The 27,627-nt window shown below is 44.9% G+C and overlaps 1 protein-coding gene across 7 annotated transcripts; it reads left to right on the top strand.

Moving 5' to 3' along the window:
* The first annotated feature begins 17 nt into the window (after positions 1-17).
* lg9h18orf63 (linkage group 9 C18orf63 homolog) lies at positions 18-20,989 on the top strand. 7 transcript variants are annotated; one of them, XM_005468139.4, is made up of 16 exons: positions 23-381; positions 1,579-1,714; positions 1,922-2,000; positions 7,733-7,789; positions 7,908-8,019; positions 9,056-9,097; positions 9,198-9,274; positions 9,568-9,680; positions 10,552-10,648; positions 11,710-11,795; positions 12,064-12,250; positions 15,071-15,257; positions 15,345-16,015; positions 16,285-16,368; positions 20,291-20,386; positions 20,735-20,989. In XM_005468139.4, the coding sequence occupies exons 2-16, from the start codon at positions 1,590-1,592 to the stop codon at positions 20,831-20,833; spliced, it is 2,112 nt and encodes a 703-aa protein (XP_005468196.1). In that variant the 5' UTR covers positions 23-381; positions 1,579-1,589; the 3' UTR covers positions 20,834-20,989. The 7 variants fall into 7 exon arrangements, with proteins under 7 accessions (XP_019211501.1, XP_005468196.1, XP_005468194.1 ...); XM_005468137.4 differs by having other exon boundaries at positions 23-357; positions 15,071-16,015; XM_005468135.4 differs by having other exon boundaries at positions 24-381; positions 15,071-16,015.
* The last annotated feature ends 6,638 nt before the right edge of the window (positions 20,990-27,627 follow it).

A 27,627-nucleotide genomic window follows, 5' to 3' on the forward strand; every position in this document is an offset into this window, starting at 1 on the left:
ATTTCAATGTAAATATGGTGGTGTACTAAACCTATACGTTTTATTTCTTTATGTCGTTATTATTATTATTATGCTGCATTGTGCTTTTATTATGAAATACTGCTTTGTAATTTCCGTTGTGGTCGTAGTTATTACAGGCTGCTTCATGATGTCTCAAAGTTCCTGACACACTGGCGGAGACCGCCCTCCCTACCGCCCTCCTAATATGCTATTGGCTATTCCTTCCCTCCTCCAGGATAATGGTCGTCTGTGATTGGCTCTTCCCGTGCCAATCATCAGTGAGGCTATAGGCGAGGACGAGGGCAAAGTTCGCTGGAGTTCAACGGCTGTCAAGGAAACTCACTTCTCACGCAACGGGTTGGGTCTTCTCACGTAGCCCACGTACTGAGATTTTTTTCCTAATCTGAGCGTTTCAGCGGGCAGCCGGACATCCGGTTGTAGTCCCAAATCCCATTTGACCTGCATAACTTTGTTAATGTTGTCATAAATTGGCATTCAGAGTAGAAAATTTAGACTGTTACTGGAGCGGCTCTGCGGCGGGAAAACACTCGAACCCGAACTCAAAGTTCGTCTATTAATACAACTCATCACTATGCAGCCAAAAAAAAAAAAAGTTTAAATCAGACAAAACATTAATCAGGCATCATGCTCCACTTGTTCTGCTAAGGAGTCTTTAATATGCATTTTATTAAATAGTTATTAATATGAAGTTTGTAAACATACACATATAAACTGCACCCCATCTTCAATAGAAACGATTTATTTCACTAAACGAAGAAGAGTGAGAGTCCTCTTCTTCTCTCACTCATCTTCGACTACTGTTAAAGAGAGTTTTGCTAACCTTATATGTTGTATTTACGCTTTTTGAAATGTTTCTTTCTAATAAAACTATTCCCAGCAGAAGATAAGTTTTATTTTGTTGTAGTGTAAGCATTAGAACAAGGTTAGTGACTGAGATATTAACTTTAATTTTAAAACAATGCTAAAAAAAAAAAGCACAGCTCTAACTTAGCGTTAGCTGCTACTAGCCTATCAATAGCATTAGCTTTTATAGTTTTCAGGTCAGAGGCACAACAATGTGACAACTTTAAAACTTTAAAACTTTAGCTTAACGTTTAAAAATGATTATTGTGTTTTTTGTGTTTGCAGTAAGTCTTTAAGCGGTTATAAAGATGATTTTAAGTAATTTGAACTCAAACTATAAATATGGATCAACATTAAGCTATTATTTATTATTATTTATTTAAATTATAATTATATCCTCTTCTCTTACCCTTAAATTTTTTTAGCCAACAGTTTTTTGTAGATTATAAAATTTTCTTTGGCCTAAACGCTATCTGAGCATTTTTCTTCTGTGTAGGAACTTTTGACAAGTAAATATAAATTAAAGGACTTAATAGATCATTAAGTTGACAGAACTGTCATTTCGAAACCTAAAACGTGTCTGTTTGGTCATATTTGGAGTGAGAATCAGCTGCTGTAGGCTTATCTAAAGTATATTTTGTCTGGTTGTGTCTTATGAACCTCACAGAGGCTCTTTGAATTCACGTTATGACTCTGGTCATTTCCCTGTGTCAGCTGTGTGCAGGATGAGCAGAGGCCACCAGTCCCTGTATTTCCTCAGTCTTCCCGACCCAAAGCAGCTGGTCTGCGTCACCCTGACTCTGCAGGATGAAGGCGAGGAGCTGAGGAGCAAACAGATCAAGACCTGCAGGTGAACGGTGCAGAGGACAGGCCACCGTTAGTGTCACACCACAGCAAACAGCCAGAGCTGAAAGTTAATTTAAACATGTGAAAGGTTTATTTATGCACATCTGATGAGGGAGGACAAGTGTGACGCAGGTTTTCAGGCACTGATGAGCCAGTAGAACCTTAAATGATGCACACATCTGTAAATAACATTGAATGTGTGTTCTCACAGGGAGCTGGTTCTGCTGTTCTCTGATCTTCTGGCTGCTCCTGCTCTGGACTCCTTCGCTGATATCACAGTGGTCATAGCTGTAAGGAACACACACATGCACACACACACATGCACACACACTCCTACACTTTTAAGCATCCACCTTTCAACCCTGATGTCAGTTCGCCATATCAAACTAACACTGAGGCACTTACTGTTGTCGTTTCCCTTATGAAAGTGCACAAATGCCATTATAAAGAAAATGTTGCATAGTGTAATTTCCTGAAAAGTTATAAAATAAATTTCACTTATTTTAAGTTAAATAAGCAGTAAAATAATCCACAGTAGCTTGTGCTTTCTCTGAGCCTGAGCTCATTTAAGGCGGACTGTGGCTGATTGGAAAATCATGGCTACTGCATTCTCCTGAACTCCTGATGGCATTGAGTAAGAGAGGCCAGTTAAGCAGGTTTTAATTTCAGTGAAAATTTGAGCCCCAAAGCACTGAAAACAAGATAGACTGGGTTTTATAGATTAAACGCACTGCTTTCCTTCACGTGCTTTTGTCTCTCTTTAAAAGTCACTGTTAGTTCAGCTCGAGCCAGGATGACAGAATGACAGCGTTGGGTTGGCTGGCTCTTTCTACCAGTGAAAGTGGTAGAAAGGTCGGGTGTCCCCTGGTGGACGCTGTCCAGTCTGTACAACCGCAGCGAGACTTTGGTTCACAAGGCAGACTGGTCATGCTGGGTGTCGGACCCCCTCCAGGGTTGAACTGATTTTATTTCTTGATGAATTTCTTGGCGGAGGGTTCGGTGGGCTCAAGATCAATGTCTCTGCTTTTTACTTATGATGTGGTTCTGTTGGCTTCATTGAGGCTCGACCACCAGCTCGGACTGGTGTAACTGTAACTCCACACTTTTCTCAGCTGGAAAAGGGTGGAGGGGGAGAGGGACTGATGTAGTGATGCAGAGCTGAGTGTGAAAGCATATCTGTGGGTATCCCTGCATTTCTGTGCCCTCCTCCACGGTCACCTGTGACCACAAGCTGTGGGTTTTGGACCAAAACAGATCACAGATACGAGGCTGGAAATGAGCTTCCTCTGATATGGCATCTGGGCTCAGCATTAAAATGATTGTGAGGAGTTTGGCCTGTTGGGAGAAGTTCAGGGTAGACCCACGTCCTCCACACTGGAAGGGGGCAGTGGAGGGGGTAAGGGGACCAGGATACATCCTAGGTGCCTGTTTAGTCGCTGGACATTTGGAGCTTTATGAAATCAAGACAATGTCTGAATCGTGTTTTCTCGCCAGCTTCCAAACACAGAGTTAGTATCTCTGTATAAATGCACAGAAACTGTGACCGACGACTGTGTTACATGTCACATCCGTCACATCCACTCAAAGTCATGTTTTTCTCCTTTGAATCATTCTGTGTGCTGATTGGGTCAAGAAAGAGACTTCCTGCTTTTATGTCAGAGCTCGTGATGTCGTTTATATGTGTGAGGTTTCACGACAAGCACTGGATCCTCACCCGGTCCTCCGGTCAGCTGCTGTGCTACGATGTCTTTGCTAGTTAGATTTAAGTCTGAATTGATGTAGCAGAAGCTGTTTTTCAGCTCTTTTAAAAACAGATAGCTGTGGTTGTTTTGTTTTCTTTGGTGTGTGTGCGATGTTTTTGTGTAGCTTCGGGTGCTTCAGGTTTCGTGTGATGGTGACTGATTTATAGATTTTGACTCCATAAACTCGACAGACTGCACGAGTCGACTCTGTTAGCTGCTTTAACGCCGCACGCACATATCAGGCTCTGCACGCCACCTTAGCCTGCACACACGCTACAGGCCTTTACACACACACTTTCATCAACACACACACACACACACACACAGCAAAGACAGCTCACTCTCAGAGCAGATAGTAATCAGTCCTGACAGATGTGATTTGTCCCCGCTGATTCGCTCCTGCTCGCAGTGATGAGTGTTTCTCAGAGCAGCAGCCAATCAGGAGATGTGACTGACAGATAACAGCTGCTCAGCTTCAGCCAATCAGCCTTGTTTTCTTTAACAAAGTGAAACAATCGAGGAGAAGTGACACCAGAGCTGAGCTGTCAGAGATGCTCTGCAGCCTCAGCTTCCCCACATGACATCAGCCCGTCTTCAGCCTGCCAAAGACTGCGTGATGTCAGATTGTGCCGATGTGCCATTATCTCGTCCATTTACCGTTAATGATTGGACGTCGTATTTCTTACCTTCTGTATGATCATCCAAGCAGAGTTTCCTGTAGCGCACGCGCCTGCTCGATGCTGTGAGACACAGTTTACTTGTTGCTGTTTCCAGTGTAACATTTCACACCCGCAGCTTTTAACAGAAGAACTCTGATGCAGAAAATGAACATGTGAAACATGTTTTGTTGTCTAAAAATGTTGCAAAAACAGTGACGGGTCGCTGTTGACCTGGTGGATGATAAAAGGAGAAAACAGGAAAAACTCAGTGTTTTGGTTGGAACTTTTATTAGATTGAAACGCTCAGATTTCTGTGTGAGAGCTCACAGGTGATGATCCCTGCACAGACGCAGCACTGTTACAGCTGCATGCTTGTCTTCTCCTTTGCTTTTTCACTTTGTGTGTGCGGGGCTCACATACACGATTGCGTGCCGACACCTCCCAGGCAGTGACACGCAACCTAAATAGTTGTTCTGAATTCCAAACATTCCTGGTATGACTGCACACACACACACACACACACACACACACACACACACACACACACACACAGTGGTAAAATGCTGTCTTTGTGAGGACGCTCGTGCAGACCCTTTTGTTAAGGCCAACCCTGGTTGTAACCGGAGGCCTGAGAGCCCTCACTCAGCTCCCAAAGCTCTGTCCCACTGTGACAGTGGGAGCTGTCCACAGTCAGCAGCTCAGCGCGGTCCTCACAGAGACACACAGACCAGTAGATTAGTGACAGCCCACATTGTTCCAGGCTAAGATAAACATGTGTCTCACGCTCTGCTCTCATTGCTTCACTGTCACGCTTGAATGAAGTCACTGACTGTAAATCATAAATAATAAACAGTAAAGACACTTTAACTCAGTTTCTGTTAAAGTCGATCTGCTCTACTCGTTTCCAGCTCCATGGTTTTATTTCTGGACTTGACTAGAGTAGCTTTGCATGAATCACAGGTCAGAAATAATCCTTCTTTATCTAAAAGAGGGGCTTTGGTGCAGCTCCTCTAAGGCCACCCACCCTTTTCAGACAACTTGTGTTCTGATTGGCTGACGGTGGGGGCTGGTAAGCAGGGAAATAAATCCCAAGTAAAAGACATTAAATCAGTCAAATTTGAAAAAACTTCCAACCAGAATCAGCTGATTTATTTAATTCGGTAACTTGAATATATTTAATGAAGTCATGAAAAATGTTACCCTTTTGTATGAATATTTGAGGCCTCGTAACTTAACACGTGTAGGAGATTTATTTTTCAGGGCTGAACTCTTGTATTTGTGGCCTTGTGTTCTAAGACACCACGAAAGCATTAAACCCTGCAGTTTGTTATTTTATTATGAATTGTGTTATTCTGTCCATAGACTGCATGAAAAAACCCCAATAAAAACTACACAGGCTGGTTTGTGAACTCAGGTCTGAAAGTCTCAAGCTGAGGATTTGAACAGCTGCCAGATTGGTGGCTGAGCCGCAGCCTAAACGTAACCCTGCTCTGTCACCAATTTTACTTAAAGCGAGATTAAAATGTACAAAATAAGCTTCATGTGCTGTATTGAGTAAAATCTGACTGTAGATAGAGACCATAAACTCATCAGAAAACAGTTTAAGTGAGCAGACTGGCAGAGGAGTCGCCCCCTGCTGGACACTGCAAAGGTCTTTAATTGACTATGTGCACGTTAGCATATGCTACTTCCGGTGCAAAAACTCCTGTGTGGAGCTTTGTTTCCGGTGTCCTATTCGCGCCTTGTTTACGGTCCAAAACAAGTTAAGCAAATGAATGAATCAAGCAGCGAGTTACATTTCTATAGATGTCTTGGGCATTTACGCAATATATCTGTAAATGATGTTCATCGACTTGTCGATATTTTTCTCCTGCACCTCAGAGCAAAAGAGAAAAGGGATTCAAATGTTATATTTCTCAGCTGTCCCTCGTTTATTGCAGGTGTTATGTTCTAAAAATAACCAGCAATGGGTGAAATCAAGTAGCCAATTTTATTTTTTGATGTGTGGACATCGTGGACATACAGTACTGCACTTCAGGGTCACACTGCTAGCAATCGATGCAGCGATTCTGTACTGTACAGGAGAGACGTCACGGAGGAGATCGTCTGCAGCGATCAGGACGCAGGACACAATGTGACGTAAAAATAAGCATGAAAACTTGCACTAAAAAATCCGCAAAACAGCGAGGTGAAAGGTGAACTGCGTTATAACGAGGGACCTCTGTAATTTTGAAGGTAAGTCACAACATACCCTTCATACATACTAATGTATAGAAACCCTCACCAGCAATCGTTCATTTTTTGTGTGGCTTTTTTCACGTTTGTTAACATGCTGTGTAGGTGTGGACATAACGGGAAACATCTGTGACTGTTGTTCACCTGTAGTTTGAATGCTGAACATTTGCCTGTTTAAAGAATAAGACCAGTCACTATACAGAGATGTGCTTCTGAATGTGGACGATGTGTCTTATGCTGCAGTGATGCAGTTCTGCTTGTGTTGAGTGATGCAAACAACCGATCGATCTAAACTCTTTAAACGTCAATCACGTGGTTACCGGCTACCGGCGAAAATAATCGGGACGGTAAGCCAATTTCTGTCTTAGCGCATTTGCGCTGCTGTGTGTTTTTGTGGTCTTCTTTTGCGGCTAATTCAGTGAATTTTGGTCTGATCGTGGTGAAACTTTGTGTGTGGAGTCAGTGATAGCTCTGGGAGCTAACCAGCCTATCTTTAACCGGTTACATGAAGTCTGAAGAATTTCTGGTTCGGTTTTGTTTGTTTAGCGGACTTCTGCGCATTTACGTAACTGCTCGTTTAATCGCGGCTTATTTTCGGTGTGTTTGGTGGTTGTAGAAATGGTTTATATGACATTTTAGCTGAGATTCAGAGGTTTCTGTGGATACCACACATGTCTGGACTTATATTTCTCAACCCGCGTTATAACCGATTAAACGTGATCTCCTCCTTTTTGCCCCCGGTATGGGGGCGTGGGGCTTAAGTGGTTTATCGTCAAAATCTATCATTAGATATTTTGTGACACAACAGTGGTGAGTGTTCCCACCTTCTGCTCTTTGGAACTTAACGCAATCTTTCCGTTTTCGAGTTTTGGACATGATTTTGGAGTATATCTTCGCAGTAGCGATTTACCGCAAAGTAAAGCTACCGGAAATGTACAACCCCACATCCGGCCTCAAACCAGGAAGTTAGCATTTTCTCGTGCACATAGTCAATATGAGCTCCAGTTCTTTTGGGACATGAGGACCCAGAAACACCTGAAGAAGCAGCAGTTCAGCTCTGGAGTGGAGCTCCTCTGCATCCATGCGTCACACCTGCAGTCATTACCTGGCTGTAGGTGAGGGCTGGAACTTCTCAGTACACATACACCCATCCACCTCTCCATCTCACGCACCACCTTCCCATCGCTCCTACTCCTGGGGTAGAAATTCCGCCCCACCCAAAGGGAGGAACTGGCTGGTTTACAGAAGTCTGCCATAACCCCGCCTCCTCATGTGACTTCTGTTACTTCCAGGCTTCTTTTTTACTGACAAACTATTTTAGGTATTCAGCACATTAATGTTTTTTTCTAGCATCGCCTCACCCTTCACACTGTCCTCTTCCTGCAGACCTCGTTCTTACAGACTGGCATCCTCCAGGTGTTTGGACACAGACACCGTCTGCAGGTGGGACTGGAGACCTGGGTGGAGTCCCATAACTGACACTGTCCATGTTTATTCCTGGTGTTATTTTTCTGTTGTAGTTGATGAAAAATGTAATCTGTGTGTGTGTGTGTGTGTGTAGCTGGGCTCTCCTCAGTGTGTGCTTCCAGGGGACCTCCAGCGTTGCCTGTCCTACTCTCTAATCAGCAGACTGTCCCCCAGCTGGAACAAAGTCGGCCTCTTCCTCGTCTCAGGTGCTAACACGCTGCGTGACACGTGTGGAACAACTTGATTTGTTCTCGTTTAATTTGGACGAGTGCAGTCTTGTTTGATAAGGTTACATCATTAATGGGGCTTTGAGAGAACGACTCTGACTGAATGAACTGTCCCACATCAGGTTCCCCCAACGTGGTGCAGTTCTGGTTCTGGTTCTGGCCCCTTCTGATTTGATTCATTTCAGTCACAGTGTTCACTTATCACTCGTCATGAAAGCGAGATAATCTTGACGTGATTGTCGGTGTTGACACGACACCTCCAAATGCAAACAGGCTCAGGTCTCCTGCAGAGCCGGGAAAACGAGCCGTTATTTGTACAACCTCGTCTCAATGCAAAGTCAACAAAAGCATTTGTGAGCAGCTCCGTGGTGACGCCCTCCCCTAACCTTCTTTCATCCACATCAAAATACTCCAAAGCTGCGTCTCTTATAACCTTTTAGAGTCACATCTCCTGACTCTGCTACTCCAGCTGTGCTACAGGAGCACGAGGGCCTCGAAGTGCTCACAAATGAATGTCTTCATGTTTTAAAGGAGCAGGTTTTTGATTTATTCACCATCGTTTTTAAAGCAGAACCTTGAGCAGCTGTCAGGATCAGTACTACAGACTGGCTGCAGCTTTCTTCACAGCAAAGTCCAGCCTGTATTCGCTGCTCTCACTCAGCATGTTTGCAGCCCAAGGCTGAAGTGTCGCAACACACAAACTTTCACCTTCGACCGAGTCTGAATAAAGCAAACAGTTTGAAGTCAGCGCACAGATCTGAGTCTGAGGCAAAATCAGCATGTTGTAACACCCAAACAGCTGCTGAATAACACATGTTAGTCTTTACTCATCACCACCTGAGACTGAACCGAACTGCTGTGGTTCAACTAATCAGATATCTGCAATATATTAGTGTGATAGAGGTGACAGAGAGCAAAGTGTGATCCTTTTGCTTCCTGTCAAACTGCAGCTCGCACACATGAAAGTGTCAGAGTCTGTGCAGTGATGAGCTCTGTCCTCTGTGTTTGTTTCCAGGAAAAGACTTCCTGACTGAGAGCGGCAGGCTCAACGCTGTCAGTAAGTTTCACTCTTTACCTGGCCTCCCAGTGACCTGCGCACACAGTGACACATTAAAATCATTACTCTGTGTGTGTGTGTGTGTGTGTGTGTGTGTTAGGCGTGGAGCTGAGTGTCACTGAGGCCCACATGTGTTTCAGCATTGAGGCCAGCGCTGTCCGACTGCCCCTGACCACCGTAAGAGAACAAAAACACTGCACCTTCAAAAAAACCTTTATGTAACATGTGAGTAACATCGCGAGCTGAACAGACCGTTTGAGTTTTTCTGCCCTCTGTGGCTTTTATAATAACCACTGATAGTTTTAAATTGACCCTCACTGCTGGGATTTAAACTCACAATTTAACTTAGTTTCAATTAAAGTTTATTAAAGAAGTATAAAATGCTCAGGTCAAGTCTTCCTTCACAGAAGTGCTGTTAAAGAGGAAACACACTGTAAAAATGAGACTGAAGCAGGATGTTTGTGTTTCAGCTGGGGGACTTCGACCTCCACCCGTCGGTGCTCCGGAGGTTATGCAGTGACCCTGAATTCGTCCTCGACCTGGCCTCCACCGCAGGAGCCGTGTGGTGTCACGTCCTGCCCAGGTACGATGACTCCACCTGCTGGACAAACTCAGACAGCACCAAACAGCCGCTGCTCATTCTCTGTAAAGATTTGGATGAAATGTGACCCAGTCTGACGTCACCACATTAAACTCCTCCTGCTCTTCAAAGATAATATCACAGAACTGTGCACAGAATTTTATATCATAGTTTTTGGGTAAAAACCAAAGGGTAAGGGAACATTTGTGAAGACGTCCTTCATGTCATCAGAGATTCCCACAGCTTTAGAACCAGCTGATGAATGCTGATCACCCTCAGTCTGCCCAAACAGCTGAGCTGTCGGGGGATGGACCACCTCTGGGGTCTGACAGGAGAAGGCTGAGGGTGTGAATAGAAAAAAACAAATCTTTATAAGTTTGTTTAACAAACAGCAAACCTGTGAGCTGACGGCTCGCACCACAGAGCCACGTTGTGTTGTGATTGTCCCGAGGCTCGTACAGATGAGCTCACAGTGACACGCATCTTCATTTACATGGAGCTAAATGTGAGTCACATAAACAAGAGTGTGTGTATGTGCAGCAGGTGTAGTGTGGGTGTGTGGTCACAAAGCCAGAGCGTGTTTGGAACAACGATGAGGCGTCATGTTCACTGCTTTTACTTTCTAATCACACTTAGATGTAAAGCTGTGATTACCTGACTGTAATCAGCAGATCAGTGTTTGCTGTTAGTCAGTGTCACTCTCGTTCACTTCACCTGTGGGTGCTTTAAAGTTAGTGGGTGTTATCCTGGCTGTGAGCAGCAGGTGGAGCTGCAGCTCTGTTTAATCACAGCTGGTGGGGCGGCTGCAGACTGAGCTGTGGCTCTCTGACAGCTTCAGTGTTCACTGACAGGCTGGTTTGTGTCTCTGCGCTAGCATGAAGAAAGGTCAGATCATCTTCATCAGCCGCCAGCTGCCCAAACATGGACCATTCAGGAGCTACAGAGACCTGCAGAACCACTGGAACCGTATGGTACACTCACACACACACACACACACACACACACAGGTACATGGTCTCAGCCTCTTCTTAAACTCAGGAGCTGAGTGGACAGATCTTCTGTGGAGCACATGAGGCTGGCATGGCAACGTGACTCAGACTGAATGTGAGGTCATTCTGAGGCAGGAAATAGAAAAGCTTTAGAAACACGAAGGAAAATCAAAGCAGTGCTGAAAGGTGCACAGACTGCTCTGCTGAAGTCAGAGTTCTGCTCACATAAAGACCCGTTTGGACCAGAACAACACTCCAAAGAAATTTGGGACTTCTGAATATATTATTGTTTTGCAGACAAGCACATTATAAATGGTCTGGCTCACTAAACCAAAGTAGATAAAGCATTAAATGACAGATATTTAGGTCCACAGGAGATCACCTTATCCCTCACATCCTCCTCAGTCACACCAACCCTCTGCATGTGCTCCTTCTCTCCACCCTGAAAAACAACACAGTTCCAGTTTTTTAGGGTTTCCTGTAGAATTTTGTTGTTTTCTGCAGTGAGTCTGAGACATTTTCTGTAAGTTTACACAAGAATCTGTTTGTTAATTACAGTCCACAGTCTGAGTAATGAGCTCTCAAACGTTTAACTTCATACTAGGAATATTTACAGGGTTACAGGCCTCAGAGTTCATAGAGGTGGGTCCAAATTCTTTTTTAATGATGTTTCTCAGCAGTGTTTGAGCCATCACAGTTCAATATTTCAGGAGAAGCAAATTACCTACTGCTTTTTAAAATTAAGTTAAAAAAACCCAATCAAATCAACTTTACTACGACACTCCAAGTGTCCCAGTCTGAATGCAAACTCAGGTCTTTGTTGTCTGACCAGCTCTGAGCAACAGTTTCAGTACGATGGGATAGATCACAGTTTGAATCAACTGCAGGAGCTTCATGTCTGTGATGTCGAGGAGCAGACACGAAGTTTGATCTGTTTCTGATCATCACGACTTGGATGAGTTAGAGCAGTTTGACATAGGCTCATCTGCCAGGCGTGTGTGTGTGTGTGTGTGTGTGTGTGTGTGTGTGTGTGTGTTTTCCAGTATGGGTACAGACTGCCTGAGCTGGCAGAGGATGAGGTGGTGTACTGCAGCGTCTACTTCAGGCTGCTGGGAGAGATACTCTTCAGGTATCCTCAGACACTCAGAGTCACTTTAAACCACATTTAAATCAGTGTTTGTCAAACGGCAGGTAGAGATAAACACCTGTTCAGTACGATATACTCTCAGAGTTTACATGCAGGAGTAAAGATGACCCTCGTGTTTTACTACAAACATAAACAAGGACGGAGCAGCAGCATGAACCATCACTGTTCTGCAGTGAGAAGTAAAATCTCAAATCTGATAAAGTTTGATCACAGTTCACCTCAGAGTTCCTTTAACCTCCGTCCTGAACAGCTACCCTCTGAGCTGCATCCGCCTGCAGCCGGTGCAGCGTTGTCCTCGGGTCGACCTGCAGGGGGCGCTGGGCTGCTTCCTGTCTGACGTCAGGCACACACTGAAGACTGTGTGTGGCTTCCCTGCACATCTGAGCAGCAAGCCCTCTTACCGTGCAGTCAGCCTGAGCACCGCTGCATCTGTACAGGTACACACACACACACACACACACACACACACACTGTGTATAGATGTGTGTTACGAGGATAATCTCACTGTGCTGCAAACGTTTCATGGGTCTGTCGTGTGGCGGTCAGCCGTGAGCTCTTCAGCTTGTAGGTGCATCACTTTGTATCACTGCTGCATCCAAACTGACGTCAGTAATAACATTTGTAAGCTACATCTGGTCACCTGCTTTCAGTGGAAATGTCACAATCACAACTCAGTGCATGTAGGCACTGGCTGTAGTACAAACCACCATAATCACGGCGTGGTTGGTGGTGTCGGATGGGCTCCTCGGAGTGGTTGACTAATCTGCTGGGATTTTCCTGTAAGCCATGTCTGGGGTTTACAGAGGATGGTATGAAAACGAGGAACTATTCAGTGAGCTCTGGTTCTCTGGGAGAAATGCCTCGTTGATGTCAGAGGTCACATTAGAATGGCAGCAGTAACAACTAGTCATTACAACCAAAGTATACGGGAGAGTATCTGGAGAAATCCAGATGTGGAACCTTGAAGCAGATGAGCCACAGCAGCAGAAGACCACACCGGATACTCACTCCAGAAGACCGATGAGTCTCGATTTCTGCTCAGTGCAGATGGCAGGGTCAACATCTGGTGTAAACCCCATGAAAGCATGGATTCATCCTGCCTTTATCAGCAGTTCATCCTCCTGATGGTGTGGGGGTTACGTTTTGGGCACACTTTGGGACCCTTGGTACCAGCTGAGCATCATTTAAACCCCACAGCGAACCTGAGTGTTGCTGCTCATCATGTCCATCCCTTTATGACCTCAGTGAACCATCTTGTGATGCTTCTTCCAGCAGGATAATGCTCCATGTCTCAGAGCTCAGAGCATCTCAAACTTGAACCTGAGTTCACTGCACTCAGACGGCCTCCACAGCCGCAGAGCTCAGTCCAGTCGCAGCTCTGGGATGTGGTGGAATGGGACATTCATGGATGCGGACGGTCAACGTGGACCAAAACCTCTGAGGAACGTTTCCAGCTCCTTGTTAAATCTGAGCCACGAGGACTTAAAGCAGCTCGGACAGAAAAAGGAGGTCCAACCTGGTGTTCCAAACAGAGTATACCTCACAGATCTTTCTTTCATGGCCTGGTGAGCAGGTTATTTTATGTGAGGGTCGTGTGAGTGTTGGTGTGGGCAGAGCAGTGATTTCCGAGCGTTCCCACCTTGTAAACTCTCCACAGGCAGTTTTATGAGTGCTGAGGTGTGACGCTGAGGAGAAAGAGGAGGAGAACAGCGTCTCTCCGGATCCTGCGAATAAATTTTCATGATACATGAACTAGTATGTCAGAGAGAAGGAGAAAGAAAAGTCCAAAGGTCCCATTTAATATAAGAAATGTGTTTTCACTCAGCAGCCATAGAAAGGTTCGGCTTTGTGTCCCTGAGCAAAGAAATGATTTCTTTTCTTTGCAGAGGAAGAAGATAACTCGACCTGTTAACCACCTTTCCAAGGCCTTGTTGTAATGAAGCAGTTAGAAAGTTTTTATCATCTTTTTAACAGACTTTCTCTGAATAAAATTCGACATTTTTTAATCCTCCCCAAAAAACCTTTCATGCACAGGAGTCCAACAGGTAACATATCTGCCTTTAACAGCTTGAATAAATGTGTTTTCTGCACAGCTCTTTCCTTTCACACAAGTCAATAGATGAAGGGATAAACTGCAATAAAGCAGGTGGGATTCAAGTTATTTCTCATTTTGTCCTGCAGATGATTCTTATTCACAGGCTGCAGCTGTGCGAGTGATCGATTCAGCGCTCACAGGGTGAACTAAAATATTTATGCTGCTCCGCAGAGCTTATTTCCATCTATAAGACCACTTATTCTTTCTGTAGGCTGAGCCGAGGCTAAAACTGACGCTCAAAGAGGAACGATCGTTTATTCACCTTTATAAAGATTTCTCCTGACCAGCATCCATCCATCCACCCATTTAACCATCCATCCATCCATCCATCCATCCATCCATCCATCCATCCATTTAACCATCCCTCCATCCATCCATCCATCCATCCATCCATCCATCCATTTAACCATCCCTCCATCCATCCATCCATCCATCCATCCATCCATTTAACCATCCCTCCATCCATCCATCCATCCATCCATCCATCCATCCATCCATCCATTTAACCATCCCTCCATCCATCCATCCATCCATCCATCCATCCATTTAACCATCCCTCCATCCATCCAACCATCCCTCCATCCATCCATCCATCCATCCATCCATTCACCCATTTAACCATCCCTCCATCCATCCATCCATCCATCCATCCATCCATCCATCCATTTAACCATCCCTCCATCCATCCATCCATCCATCCACCCATCCCTCCCTCCATCCATCCATCCATCCATCCACCCATTTAACCATCCCTCCCTCCCTCCCTCCCTCCCTCCCTCCCTCCATCCATCCATCCATCCATTTAACCATACATGCCACCATCTCATCCCCAGGTTGTTCCAGGTTGGTTCATCGGGGTGTGACTGTTAGATTGAAAGCTGGTATGAGTGACTGAGTGAATGAGATCTTCATCTCTGCTGCTTGAGAACTTTGAAACTTCATATTTGGAAACAGGATGGAGATTTTGGTGTGACTTCATCTGCTTCCAAGGGGAGTTAAGATGTTAAATCTGCAGCAATACTTACTATGAAGAACAATTTTTGTCACTGGATCATTTCTGTCACCTTCGATTATCGACCTAATTCGATATTTCAAACATTAACACATTTCCCAGTCCAACATTTTGATTATTCTGCTTCACTGAAGTCTCCTCTTCATTCAGGTGTTGAATGGTTTGGAAATCAACCTGACCACCTCCTGCTCCATCAAGCCGGTCCTCACCCAGCTCGCTCCACCCCCTCCTCCATCCCAGCCTCTGCAGCCTTCAGCCTGGACCCCTGTGTCGCAGCAGGAAGGAGCTCAGGAGCTTCTGGAGAAAGGACGTGGCTTCAGAGGGAGACCTACACAAAGTCAGGGGTGTGGAAGAGGCAGAGACTGGCCTTCCTCTTCCTCCATCTCCTCCTCACATGCTGCTTTTTCCTCTTCTGACTCCTCAGATCAAGAATCACAACCTTCCTGCTCCTCCTCTTCTTCCTCTTTTCTCCTGCACTTCCAGCCAGCCTCATCCCTCAGCTCCTCCTCCTCCTCCTCCACCTCCTGCTCTTCTCTCCCAGTCTTCCAGCCTGCTTCCTCCTTCAGCTCTTCCCACTCCTCCTCCTCAACTCCCTTGTCTGAAGCGGCGGTGAACCCTTCTCCCAAACTTGTTCCAGTCTTCAGGCGTCCATCGCACCACGTCACCATTTCCCTGCTGCGTCCTCAAAATCAGAAGAAGCAGCTGGGTGGAGCTGTGGAAGGGTCAGAGAGGGTGACAGTGCCTTCCTTTGGGAAGAAGATTCCTGCCACTGCTTCTCGCCTTTCTTATTTATCAGCTGCTTCCCTCCCAGTTCTTCCTTTGCCCATCATCCCTCACTTCAGCCGCCATCCCAAACTCCACATTGGCACTGCAGCTGCTCACCCGCCTCCGGCTCACATCAAGCGCATCTCCAGCCTCAGTCCTGTAATAAAGTTTAAACGGAGGATTATCATCCCTCCAAAGCCGGAGATCAAGAGCAGTTCCAAAACCAACCCGAAGGTCAGCTCTGAAAGCGACGCTGTCACTGGCTGCAGAGATGAAACACAGACAGCCACTGAAACCTCAGACAATGAAACCTCCAAACACAGCGCAAAGGTGAGTCTTCCTGAGTAAACACCATGATGGTGTCACTCGTTTAAAGAGCCTACAGAAGATGAATTTTAGGTAGATTTTGAGTAATTCTGCTGATTAACTCACAGACAAACAGCACTGAACCTCTCGCCTTTCAGAGGATCCAAACAAAAAACTACAAACACCTGTGTGATGTGTGACCTATGACACCTGTGACCTTTAGGCCCCACCCCTCCACTGAACTTTCAGGTGTTTCCTCACTCACCTGTTAGTGTGCTTCTTTGATGTTTCAGATAGTTGCTTTTGACCTAAAGGCGAAGAAATCCAGAGCCGCAGTTGGAGACGTGGACGTGGAGAATATGGTCAAAACCAATCAGGTCAGAAGATGAACTTCCTGTTTCCTCATCTCCATTTCTCTGTTTTTACTTTCTCCTTCTTTTTCTGACCTTCTCACCAGTGCACACATAAGCTGAAACACGGTGAGCAGAATAAACCCTCACACGTGACCATTTAACAGCAAGCTGGATACAAACGTTTCCTGTTTTTGGGGAAGTGTGAAGCACAAATTACAGTTAGTGTAACAGAGCATCTTCTTCTTAGTGGCGTCTGATTTGTCTTAAAGCTGTGATCGGACCAGCACAGAAACTAAAGTCGGAGCAGATTTTACACCGACAAGAATCAGTTTGGGTTGAAGTGGACCTGTGAACTGTGCTAGTCTTACCTGCTGTGAGGTTAATGTACCCACAGACGTCTGAGCTCCAGTTTTGGATCTCCCTCCATGTGTTTTAAAGCAGGAGCTGCTTCTCCGGTCTGTCTGCAGTACATCGCCATTAGGGCTGCCACAAACGATTATTTTGATAGTCGACTAGTCACCGATTATTTTTGCGATTAGTCGACTAATCAGATCATGCATCCATTGGACGTACAACGTACAGCTGATTGCACCAGCAGCATCTGCTCTTATATAACTATCATTAGCTTACAGCTTTAAGTGTTTAAGGTGCTAACTAAAAATAAAGACAAGATGATAGTTTATTAAATTTTAATGACATTTGCAGATTGTTTCAGTGAAGTTTAATAAACTCAGCCGTCTGCTCCTTGCTATCTAAAATATAACAGGACACCGGAGTATGTTCTCGAGCATCTCACACTTCTGATAATCAGTTGTCTGCTTGACGTTTATTCAGCTGTGTAAAAACTATAACTTTAATCTCAGCCAACCCGATTTACTCAGGAACAAATAAAATACTAAAAAAAGCAAAACAATAACATTTTAAGTTATCTAAGTGACTTATATATCATGTTTATATAAGTTGAGTAGGGAAAGACGGCGGTGGGTTTGAAAACGATTTGCCGGGAGTCCGGTGTTCTCACCGGCTCTAGTGAGCCTTGAACCCCGGCTAGCTATCGAGCTGGTGGGTAACAGACGTCTCCGAAAATGTCGGAGCGGTTTTGTAAATATGTGGTGTCTTGATAAACTGAGCAGATATTTGAGGTTTACACAGCTACATTCTCGCATGAAAATATGTTAAACGTTTATTTTGTGACCCAGAAAGATTAATAAGAGTAATATTAAAACTAAGTAGCTGCCGCCATTGTTGGAAACTGAGCAGGGCCGCGCTATGAATTCTGGGACACAGCTTCTTCTTCTTCTTCGGGGTTTAACAGCAGCTGGCATCCTTGTACATGCAGTGCTGCCATCTTCTGTTTCAGTCCGTCATTACACTCTTAAATCCTACTACTTATTCCTGTGTCTTTGGGATCTTACAAAGCTTCAAACGACGCGTCGACTATTAAATTAGTCGTTGACGATTTTAATAGTCGACGTAATCGTGACTAGTTGACTAGTCGTGGCAGCCCTAATCGCCATGTTGGGTCGGTAAAGTTTGCCGTCTAACTGACCTCGCAGCCTCAGTCTGTGCTGTTTAAGAAGCTGCAGAGCGAGGAAGAGGAGGCTGATGAATTTCCACTTGTACTGTATGTACAGCTTCAGCTTCCTCATAAACATCCTTGAGGAGGACCGTGCACATTACTGTGATGTATTAAAGCACGTTGGCGTGATGAATAGCAAACACGGCATCCTGCACTGTCTGCCTCGGTTTCCTCAGCAACGCTGCTTCACGGGAGGGCGAGGACTGTTAAAGTGATGAATGGGCAGGAGGAGGTGGGAGCCTGGAGGGCGCCGAGCACATTAATAACAACATTCATCAGTTTTACAGCCCCAACCTGCAAGTTTTCAGGAACAATACGCCGCTTACATTTTCACTGTGACTCTTATTTACACACTGCCAGCACATTGTTCACAAAAACAGCTCTGTTACACCAGCACGGGGGAATTTTCACACATTTGAACCTGTTTTCAGTCTGAACTTAGTTTAAAATCCAGTCCAGAGGCTTCGATGCTCTGGACGTATCTGAAGGTATTTCAGCCTTTGCACACGGTCACACTGTTAGATTAGATCATAAATCTGATCTGTGCTCTCTTTCCAGGGGGAATGAGAGGGTTTTATTGGTGTTCAGACCTGCTGTGACACACACACACACACACACACACACACACACACACACAGTTTCAAATGTGTTGATCTTTAAGGACAGAGCTGCACATCAGTGCCCTCTTCCCTCCATCTAACTGTTGTGAGTTTGAACTTTTCTGTGGAAGAACGTGTGATGATGAGTTGTTGAATGAAACTCACAATTTTTGAGTTTTTTTCTTGAGTTTTCTTCCATGTTTGTAGTCCGTGCTGTTTTCTGCTATGTTTCTTTGCTCTGTGTTTTATTTACTTCCTGCTTTGTTTAAAGATGGGTAGATCTGGTCTGCAGTAGATGAGTCATCCACACATCATCACGTAGGATAGAAACACTAAGAGTTGTTAATCTGAGTTCTGGGACCAGAAGAAGAAACTGAAACTCTGTGTGCAGAGGATTCAGTCAAAGCAGCTGAGCAGGAGCTGTGCAGCATCCTGTGCAGTCTGTCTGCTGTACAGGATGCTGAGTTCATCTGTGGCTCAACAATCAGCCTGTTAGATGCTTTAACAATGAGAGTTCTGTTCTGGGGCTTCACTTCTTTACGAAGCAAAATCCAAACATTGGCATAAAAAAGGATCAAACCAACTCAGTAGAAGTACAATAGAATAAAATCCTCATGGTTTTATTCATGTGGAAATATAAACGTTTGCTCAAACATAGTAACTGCTCCAGGATCTTTGTAAGACTGAACACAGTCTGACGTCAGCTCGTGTGGATGACAGAATCACTGATCATATATTCTGATACGTTTAACTGAAGATCGGACTCATCAGACCATTTAACAAAATCACTGATCCGTTTGATCTGAAGGACACTTTAAAGAAGGGATGTGTGCGACTAGTTGACAAGCCGACTAAATTACATAATTTGCTTAGAGATCATTAGTATTCTGATAATCGTTACTGTGTCACTGGTCAGTGTCAGACTTACTAATCATTTAATCTAATTATCCAAATTTTAATTCATGTCCAGTGCTGGTAAATTACTGTCCTAAATTTTATGCAGCCATCTGCCACCAGGTGGCGCATCATAGCTGAGAAACACCCTCGATCTTATAGTCTCAGCCTGATCTTAACAGTGTTAGAAGGAGGTTGTGGATACAAGTGGCTGAAACGGGCTTTTTCTGGGAGGTGGATGGTCTCTGCCTTAGCGATAGGGTGAGGTTCAGAGTGGAGCTTACTCCACATCGATACGACGCGGCTGAGGCTGTCGCCTGCTGGGTCAGGGGTTCCAGCCTGTCCTACCAGGAGGAGGACCCGTTGTAGACCCGGCACACGCTGCAGAGATTACCGGCTCAGACGGAGGTCTGGGCTTCACTGCTGAGAAGCAGAAATAAATAACTGGATGATTTATTGTTTTGTAATTTCAGAATTGAATTTTCAAACAGCGTGCATCATTCATAGCACACGGCACAATACGCCGCACTTTTCAGTCGCAGTTTGTTGGTTAGTTTGTCACATTGTGGCAGAGATGACCATATTAGTGACAGGTCTGTGACCTCAGACAGATCCAAGAGTATCTGAGAGAGGCAGAGTTTTACACAGACCTCCGGCACTGGAGGAGATATGACAGGAAATAAGGAAAACTGGTGAATTGGCTGGGAACGACTGCTGACGGGAACTTGACAGCACATCTGTCTTCATTACCGCTCGTTTTCCTTCCTTCCCCTCCTCTCATCGCTCTTCATCTTCACCCGCCACTCCTCGTTCTGTCGCTCGCCGCTCGTCGTTTCTCTCGCCTCGTTCACCTTTTCCTTCTTTCTGTCTCCAGTTGTCCAAGCTGAACTCTGCGACTCTGCTGCTCTGGCTGAAAGCGAGAGGCGTGAAAGTCAACGCCAAACACAGGAAGGAGGAGCTGATGATGAAGGTCAGGAGCTGCCTGGCTGAGGCCTGAAACACACACTGACTCACAGCCTCGCTGCATTTACTTAATAGAGTTACTTTGGAGTATTAACGCTGCGCTAAGCTCTCCGTTTAAGAATTTGATGTAAAATCTGGCCGTCTTATCAGCCGGGACAGATGAGAGCTTCTCATCCTCGCTAATTGAGATGCTGAACATTTGCCAACGTTAGATTTTGGTGTCAGATGAAGTCACAGCGGGTCCAGAGGAGGACCTTTGATAAAATGAAAGCACAGACTGTTGGAAGCTTTCTCTTCCTCCTGTTTCTCTTCCATGTGACGCCTTAACTCGTGTTCACTTTGCTTTATTGTTCAGGTTATTAACCTTAAAACTGTTCATTCACTGGAGCGGTGTGGAAGGTCCTCAGTGTTTCTACAGCAGCTGGTTCAGAGTCTTATACCTGTGAGCCTCTAAAGAGCCACAGGGAGGTTTTACAAGCTGTTCACAAAGGTCATGTTTTCACAGAAAGCACCAGCGTGTGTTTGTTCTGGAGCTGCTCACCAGTGTTCACGACTGTACTGTTATAATTCTTTTTGAAGTTTTGAGAATAAAAACTAATTATTAACAAGAGCGCATTGTTTTTTTTTTCCTTTCTCTTTTAAAGGTTTGTAGTTGTTTGCAGTACACACACACGCGTGCGTTGGGTATTCATATTTTGTGGGGACATCTAATTAATATACTGCTTTCCCCTAAACCTAACCACAACCCAACTGTAGCCCTGACACTAAAAACACATTTTGTGTCTCAAAAATGTCTTCAAACCTATGGCGACGGGATTTTAGTCCCAATAAGTATAGTAAACTTCCAATTTTTGGTCCCCACAAACATATGAATACACGCTCTCTCTCACACACACACACACACACACACACACACGTGTGCTCATCCTTGTGTAAGTTAAGATGCTTGGGGCTTTTCTCTCATTACGTATGAAGGCTGTCAGATTCGATGAGGTGAGCTGGGTCTTGTTCTGACTGCAGAGTACAGAATATGCAACGTTTGTTTGTGTGTCAGGATTTTACACAACATCACAACTTTCTGCACAGCAAAACATTTCGGCCCGGTTCCTTGCAGGCGTCGTTCACGTGCACCTCTGTCCAGCAGAGAAACATCTGTGCTCTCTTATTTCAACTCTGTACCGTTTGAAACCACATCAACATGACGGGGCTGAAAAACAACCTGCTGGGAAAAATAATGCAGTTCCTCTGACGTCCACCAGAGGCTCCAGTAGGGAGTCAGTCCCCATAGACTCCCTTGTTAATAACAGTCCATTTAAGTCTCTGCAGCGGGTTTGGACATTTTATTTTTGCACCAACCTGTGTGTGTGCGTGTGTGTACGTGTGTGTGTGTGTGTGATGCTCTCATACAGTCCAAACTAGCAGGCATGACCTCATCCAGATGTGATCATAAAGAAAAAGGTTGTAATGGCCTGAAGCTGAAGTTGTTTTTGCTGCATCCATCTTTCATATACAGTCCATGCTGACAACATAATGAGTGAGCAAAGTGTAAAGATCTGAGTGTTTGTGTGTTTTAAAGACCATCACTGATCCTGATGCTTCACAGCAGAGCATTCACTCGTTCCTCAGGTCTGTGCAGCGTATAAAACAGTGAAAAATGGTTTCAGTGTAGAATGAATCAAGAACTATGATGAAGGCAGACTCCTGCAGGCAGACACGATCTGTTCGTGCTTACATGTATACTTTATAAATCCATCTCTCCCTGGGAACAACTTAAACTAATCTCTGTCCTCCAGTTACAAATACACAGAGCTTGGATGACGGCTGATGATGATTGAGAGGAAATATTTGCGCAGTGTAAACATCTTAAAGCTCCAAGTAATGAGGCAGACATGGAATCTGCTCTAAATTTAACTGTAATAATAAAACACAGCAGCATTAGTTATTGGAGGAGATCGGTGTGTGTTTGTGTTTTGGATATCAGCTTCCAAATGTGCAGTGAAAGGAAGGTTTTCAAAATAAACCTCCGTCTGCCAGAGCTGCCAGAGTGGTGGGTTGGACTGCTTGTGGGAACGTCCTAAAGCACGCCTGCAGAGGGGCTCTTCCACCCACACAGACCCGATCCATGTGTCCTGGGGCCTCACGGTATACAGATATTGCCGTCTAATGTATAAATGCCAACACACTGCAACCCACCATGATTACTGATGAGTGTGACTCGTCTGCAGCGGAGGACTCAGCCCAGCCGGTTGCATTCTGCTTATTTTCCTATACAGAAGCAAGGTTGTTGAGCCTTTATGTCATTTGGTGGTTCAGTTGTTGTCCTGTAAACTGTTTTCGGCTTTAGCCGGTTTATCACCGTTAACCACAGACAGACAGATTGCTTGTAATTGCCAACCTGAGCCCATTCAGCTGCACTGATAGCAGACCATGTTTTATTGTTATCTCAATGCACTGCAGTTGAAATGAACAGTCACAGATCTGGTCTGTGTCTTAGTAGAAAACTCATTGCTCAGAGGTCGAGTAGTTTTAGCTGTGCCGTGACCTCTGACCTTGTTTCCTGCTGTGGCTGCAGGGTGAGTTAGTCACATGGTTGATAGATGTTTCCTGTAAAAGGTTTAAAGTGTTTGTCTGTCGTTGCGTCAGCAGACACCTGTTTGTGTATCGTGTGAAAAAGCCCACGTCCAGCTGAACCCAGAGCTGTGCCTGCTGTTTCCCACAATGCATTCTGATACTCTCCCCACCAGGAAACTCTATCCTGAGCAATGGCACATTTGGGACGAGGTGGAATTCCATTATTTTAGACACACTGCGAGTGTGTGTCCAGTCAGATTCCCCGGAGGTGAAATCACTGCTCGCTGTCAGGCGTTCCATCATTTTTCACTCTGTTCAGCCTCGGCTCGATCCCCCGAGTCAGATCTGACCTGTGAAACGATCCAGCACACACACACACAGTTTGTTTTTATATCTTTGTGGGGACATATCATTGACATAATGCTTAACCCTAACCCTAACCATCTAAAATGACAGCCTAACTCTCAATCTATCCCTAACCATAACCTGACTGTAACCCTGACACTAAAACCACATTTTGAGTCTCAAAAATGCCTTTAAACTTGTGGGGACGGGATTTTGTCCCCATAAGGCTGTTGGGCCCCACAAGCATAGTAAACTTCCAATTGTTGGTCCCCACAAAGATATGAATACACGTTCACACACACACACACACACACTCTGTGTGTTTACATATCAGCTGACAGTTTGAAGCAGAGTGTGACAGAAACCTCTCGAGCTTTAAGAGCCTCTTAAGTCTGAGAGACTAAACTACAGCGAGAGTGACCTCGCTGATGGACCAGGAGCTGAAACCACATCATCGTCAGCTGTTATACCTTCAGGGGACCCTCAGCTTACACTCGCCTAAGTGATGTGGTCTAATGCAAACGTGACGGCAAGGCTTCACACTCAGATTCAATGATGTGCGTTACATATACAAAACAGATGAATGTCCCCACAGCATGAGTAATACGAGCACACACACACACACACACACACACACACACAGTGTAATGACTCTTTTGTCTGAGCTGTCTGAGTTTAAGTAATGATGGTGATAAATGATGATAATTACTCTGTACTACATACTCAGTGCTGCAGTGTTTGACTCCAGCTCTGAGTGATTTTTCTTTTTAAGGCTGAAAATTTTTTTGTCCAGCATCGTCTCCTTTTTCTGAGAAGTGCAGTGACTGAGTGCTCCTTTCTACCAGGAAATCTTTTCAAGGCTTGAAGCCTGTAAAGAATAAGAAGGCCGATGCTCTCGAGCTCAGACTGAAGCAGTCTTCACTCAGAGTTATGGGTAGTTCGGGACATAAAAGCAGCTCTTCAGGTTGACTCGGAACGAAAGACAGTAAGCACTCTCTGACGTAAAGTCGTAAAGTTTAGTGTCTCCACCCATAAAATAAAGAAACTCATTTAAATAATAATAATAATAATAATAATAATAATGGATTGGATTTATATAGCGCTTTTCAAGGCACCCAAAGCGCTTTACAATGCCATTATTCATTCACGCTCACATTCATACACTGGTGGAGGCAAGCTACGGTTGTAGCCACAGCTGCCCTGGGGCAGACTGACAGACTGACAAATCTGGACACCTGCCCTCCTGACGCTAATGTGTACTCCCCTTTGTCTGAATCTAGAGATATGTGAAGTCCATTTGCACTTAGTAACCTTCAGTCTTATTGGACATCAGCAGGTCAGCAGCACAAAGGTCAGATTCAGCTTGTGCGTGCAAGCAGAGGAAGCAGGCACACTGAACAGGTTCAGGTTTTTGTACCAAAGGTCAGGTGGATCAACATTACCCGAGAACCTGAGCTCTGGTAGCTCTGTGCTGCCTCAGAAACACACACAGCTCCACAGTTTGTGCTTTGCTTCAGCAGTGGTGGTGGTGATAGGTTTGATTGGTAAACGCTGGGACTGCCTCCTTTTTTGCCTTAAATCTTTGCTGCAGAGAGGAGAAAGACCGAGTCCAGATCCAGAACAAAGACTGCTCTGTTTCTGCAGAACAGAAACCAGGACAGAGTCAGAGTGATGGATATGCTCTGGATAACTCTGTGCTTTCCAGTGTCCATGTGAGAGACACAGGGAGGGGATTTATTGCTTTTTATTCAGAGGTAGTGGTCAGTGAGAGCGTCCTCCATCCAAAAGGCTGAGCATATTAAAGCATAAATGTCTGAAGGTTAATGAGCAAAAGTAGACGTGTCCCGACGAGGTGAACTCGGGCTCGTTAAAAGTTACTCTGATATGAGAGGAACCTACAGAGGGACAGATGTTAACACCTCACTGTTGAACCCTGCTATCAGCTCTTAGCACATAAACCGTCCTGACGTTTGTCTGTAATTACTCTTCCAGTTACAGTTACACTTTAGTCGGGGCATAAAGTAAAGCTCACCATTCTGGCAGACTCCCTTCTACATGGCCAGCTAGTAAATATCCAAACTATTAATTATTTTATCTTGTTTACTGTAGATATAGGTACTGTTTTTATTTAAAAAACACTCTTAGTTACCTGATTTCAGCTAAACTAAAACAAAAGTAGAACCATGTAGTTGTTGTAGCACCGTTGTTTAACCTGACGATAGCCGTCAGAACGTCACGTCTCCATGTGTGAGGAGCGCTATCACATCAAAAATTGGAATAAAAGGTTGACGTTTGTCTTGATGATGTACTCAGTGGGCATTTAAGGGAATAAACTGACTGATGTTGCTGTCTAAGCTTCTACATGCTGCCCACAGTTGTTGGTCACCTGCAAGCTGCTTTGCAACCCACATCTATCCTGTGTCTCTTAAATGAAGTTAGAGGAAGCAGTTCTTGATACTCAAGACTTTTTCTGCCTGTGAAACAAATGCATTGGGTGCTACTGTTATATGATAAACTCTGGAGTAAGTGAACGAGGAAGCAGCCCGTCCTCCGTCATGGAAATGTCCCTTAAGAGTCAGAGTCTCCGGGAACTAGCTGCAAGGCTCTTTCACATCTGCCCGGCTGAACAGTGCGCTGTGAAATAACCGTAAATGTCAGATTGTGTGTCTCAGCCCTGACGCCGCACGTCTGACAGCAGACAATCGTTGGCAGAGGACCATAGAGACTACAAATCCAGGTTAATGCACATGCTCTGTGGGGCCCGGAGGACCTTTACAGGGTCTGCACACAGTTAGCAACTTGAACCAGTCTCTGAGGAAATCCGACCTTTCCTCAGAGACGGGTTCAAACTGAGGCTGTGTGCAGAGACGTGAAGCTGGAGTTATGTAAAGTCTCACATGGAGCAGGCTTACTGTAGAGTTTATATCTGAGAGTCCAGCACCAGAAAAACCTCTAATTAAAGAACTCCTCCGCCCTTCTTTCTTTCTGGCTCCCTGTGAAGTGGAGCTGATTAGCCCGAGCTCCTTCACAGTCCAGCGGTTATCATCTTTCCTCTCTGCTCTTTTTCCTGCTGCTCATTACTTTCTGCCTTCTTTCTGATGTGAAGGCCTCCGCTGCCACCGCAGCAGCAAACAGTCGTTAAAATCAGGTCCACTTCACTTAGATCTCCTTGTTTACCTTCCACTCGTCTCCGTGATGTTCCCTGATGTTCATGGAAAGCGTCAGTTTGATTTTGCAGCACATTCTTGTGTGTACGTCTTGATTTCTAAGAGTAAACACTTTGCTCTCACTGGTAGATGCTTTAAAGTCCAGACTCACTTTATTTCCGCTGCCGTCGCTGCAGGTCATTTGTTTTCGGGACACGGTGTTCAGATATTTCCTGTAAACTGAGGTTAGATCTGTGAGTGTCTCATAAATAATAATGCTGTCCCGACCCAGAAACAGAGCCGAGGTGGTCGGAGCAGGGACGTCCCGACTGGTTTCCAGGTTTTCCTCGCTGTGCCAATCTGCTGCTTTTGTCCGCTGACATTTCACTCTGAGACGTTTCAGTCCTTCCTCCAGGCGATGACTTTGCTCCTTCTTTTATTCAAAGAGCACTTTTTCTTTCCTCCCAGACTGCCCCCCTCCCCCTCGGGCCTGAAATGGATTCTTCGTCCTCTTTTATTCCCTTCTGCTCCTTTTTTCTTTCTGTTTATGCAGACGTAGAAAAGGAAAACAAGCGAACAAAAGAGTCCCTGACAGTTGAGGACAAAGAGAGAAAAGTCTGTGTGGTGCTTCTAAAACGTCTCCTTTCACCAACGCTGTGTGTGTCCTTGGACTCCACCTACATGTCTCATTCATATCTCAGCCTTCCTGGAAGTTTGGATGTCATCTCTTTGATAGACCCACCTTTAATATCAGGAGTGTGTTTGTATATGTGGACAGTTCTTTAAAGGCTTCTCCTTCAGTTGTTGTATTCAGTGCACAGATTGAAACTTTAGGATCTAAAAGGTGCGATCACTTTCTACATCCAAGGTGTTTGTGTGTAATACATAAAGTAAAACATTAGCAATAAATGTTGTACTAACATATAAAATGACTGAAGCACCTTTGGTGTGTTATTTATATGTTGCTGGGAGTCAAACAGACTTTGCCCATTTAAAAATAAAATCGAAAGCCTGATTTAAATCTGGCCGAATGTCCCCGTTGGAGAGCTGAGCTTAATCTAAAGCACTGGAAACTGAATTTTTCAGTGGCAGGATTCAGCTTCTAAACCCAGTAAGGAGCTTTTCTCTGTTGTTTCGACATTCATGTTTGGCCAGACTGATAACAGCGAGGTCCACTGTAACATCC

The sequence above is a fragment of the Oreochromis niloticus genome, linkage group LG9 (assembly GCF_001858045.2).
Source record: "Oreochromis niloticus isolate F11D_XX linkage group LG9, O_niloticus_UMD_NMBU, whole genome shotgun sequence".
Taxonomy (NCBI): Eukaryota; Metazoa; Chordata; class Actinopteri; order Cichliformes; family Cichlidae; genus Oreochromis; species Oreochromis niloticus.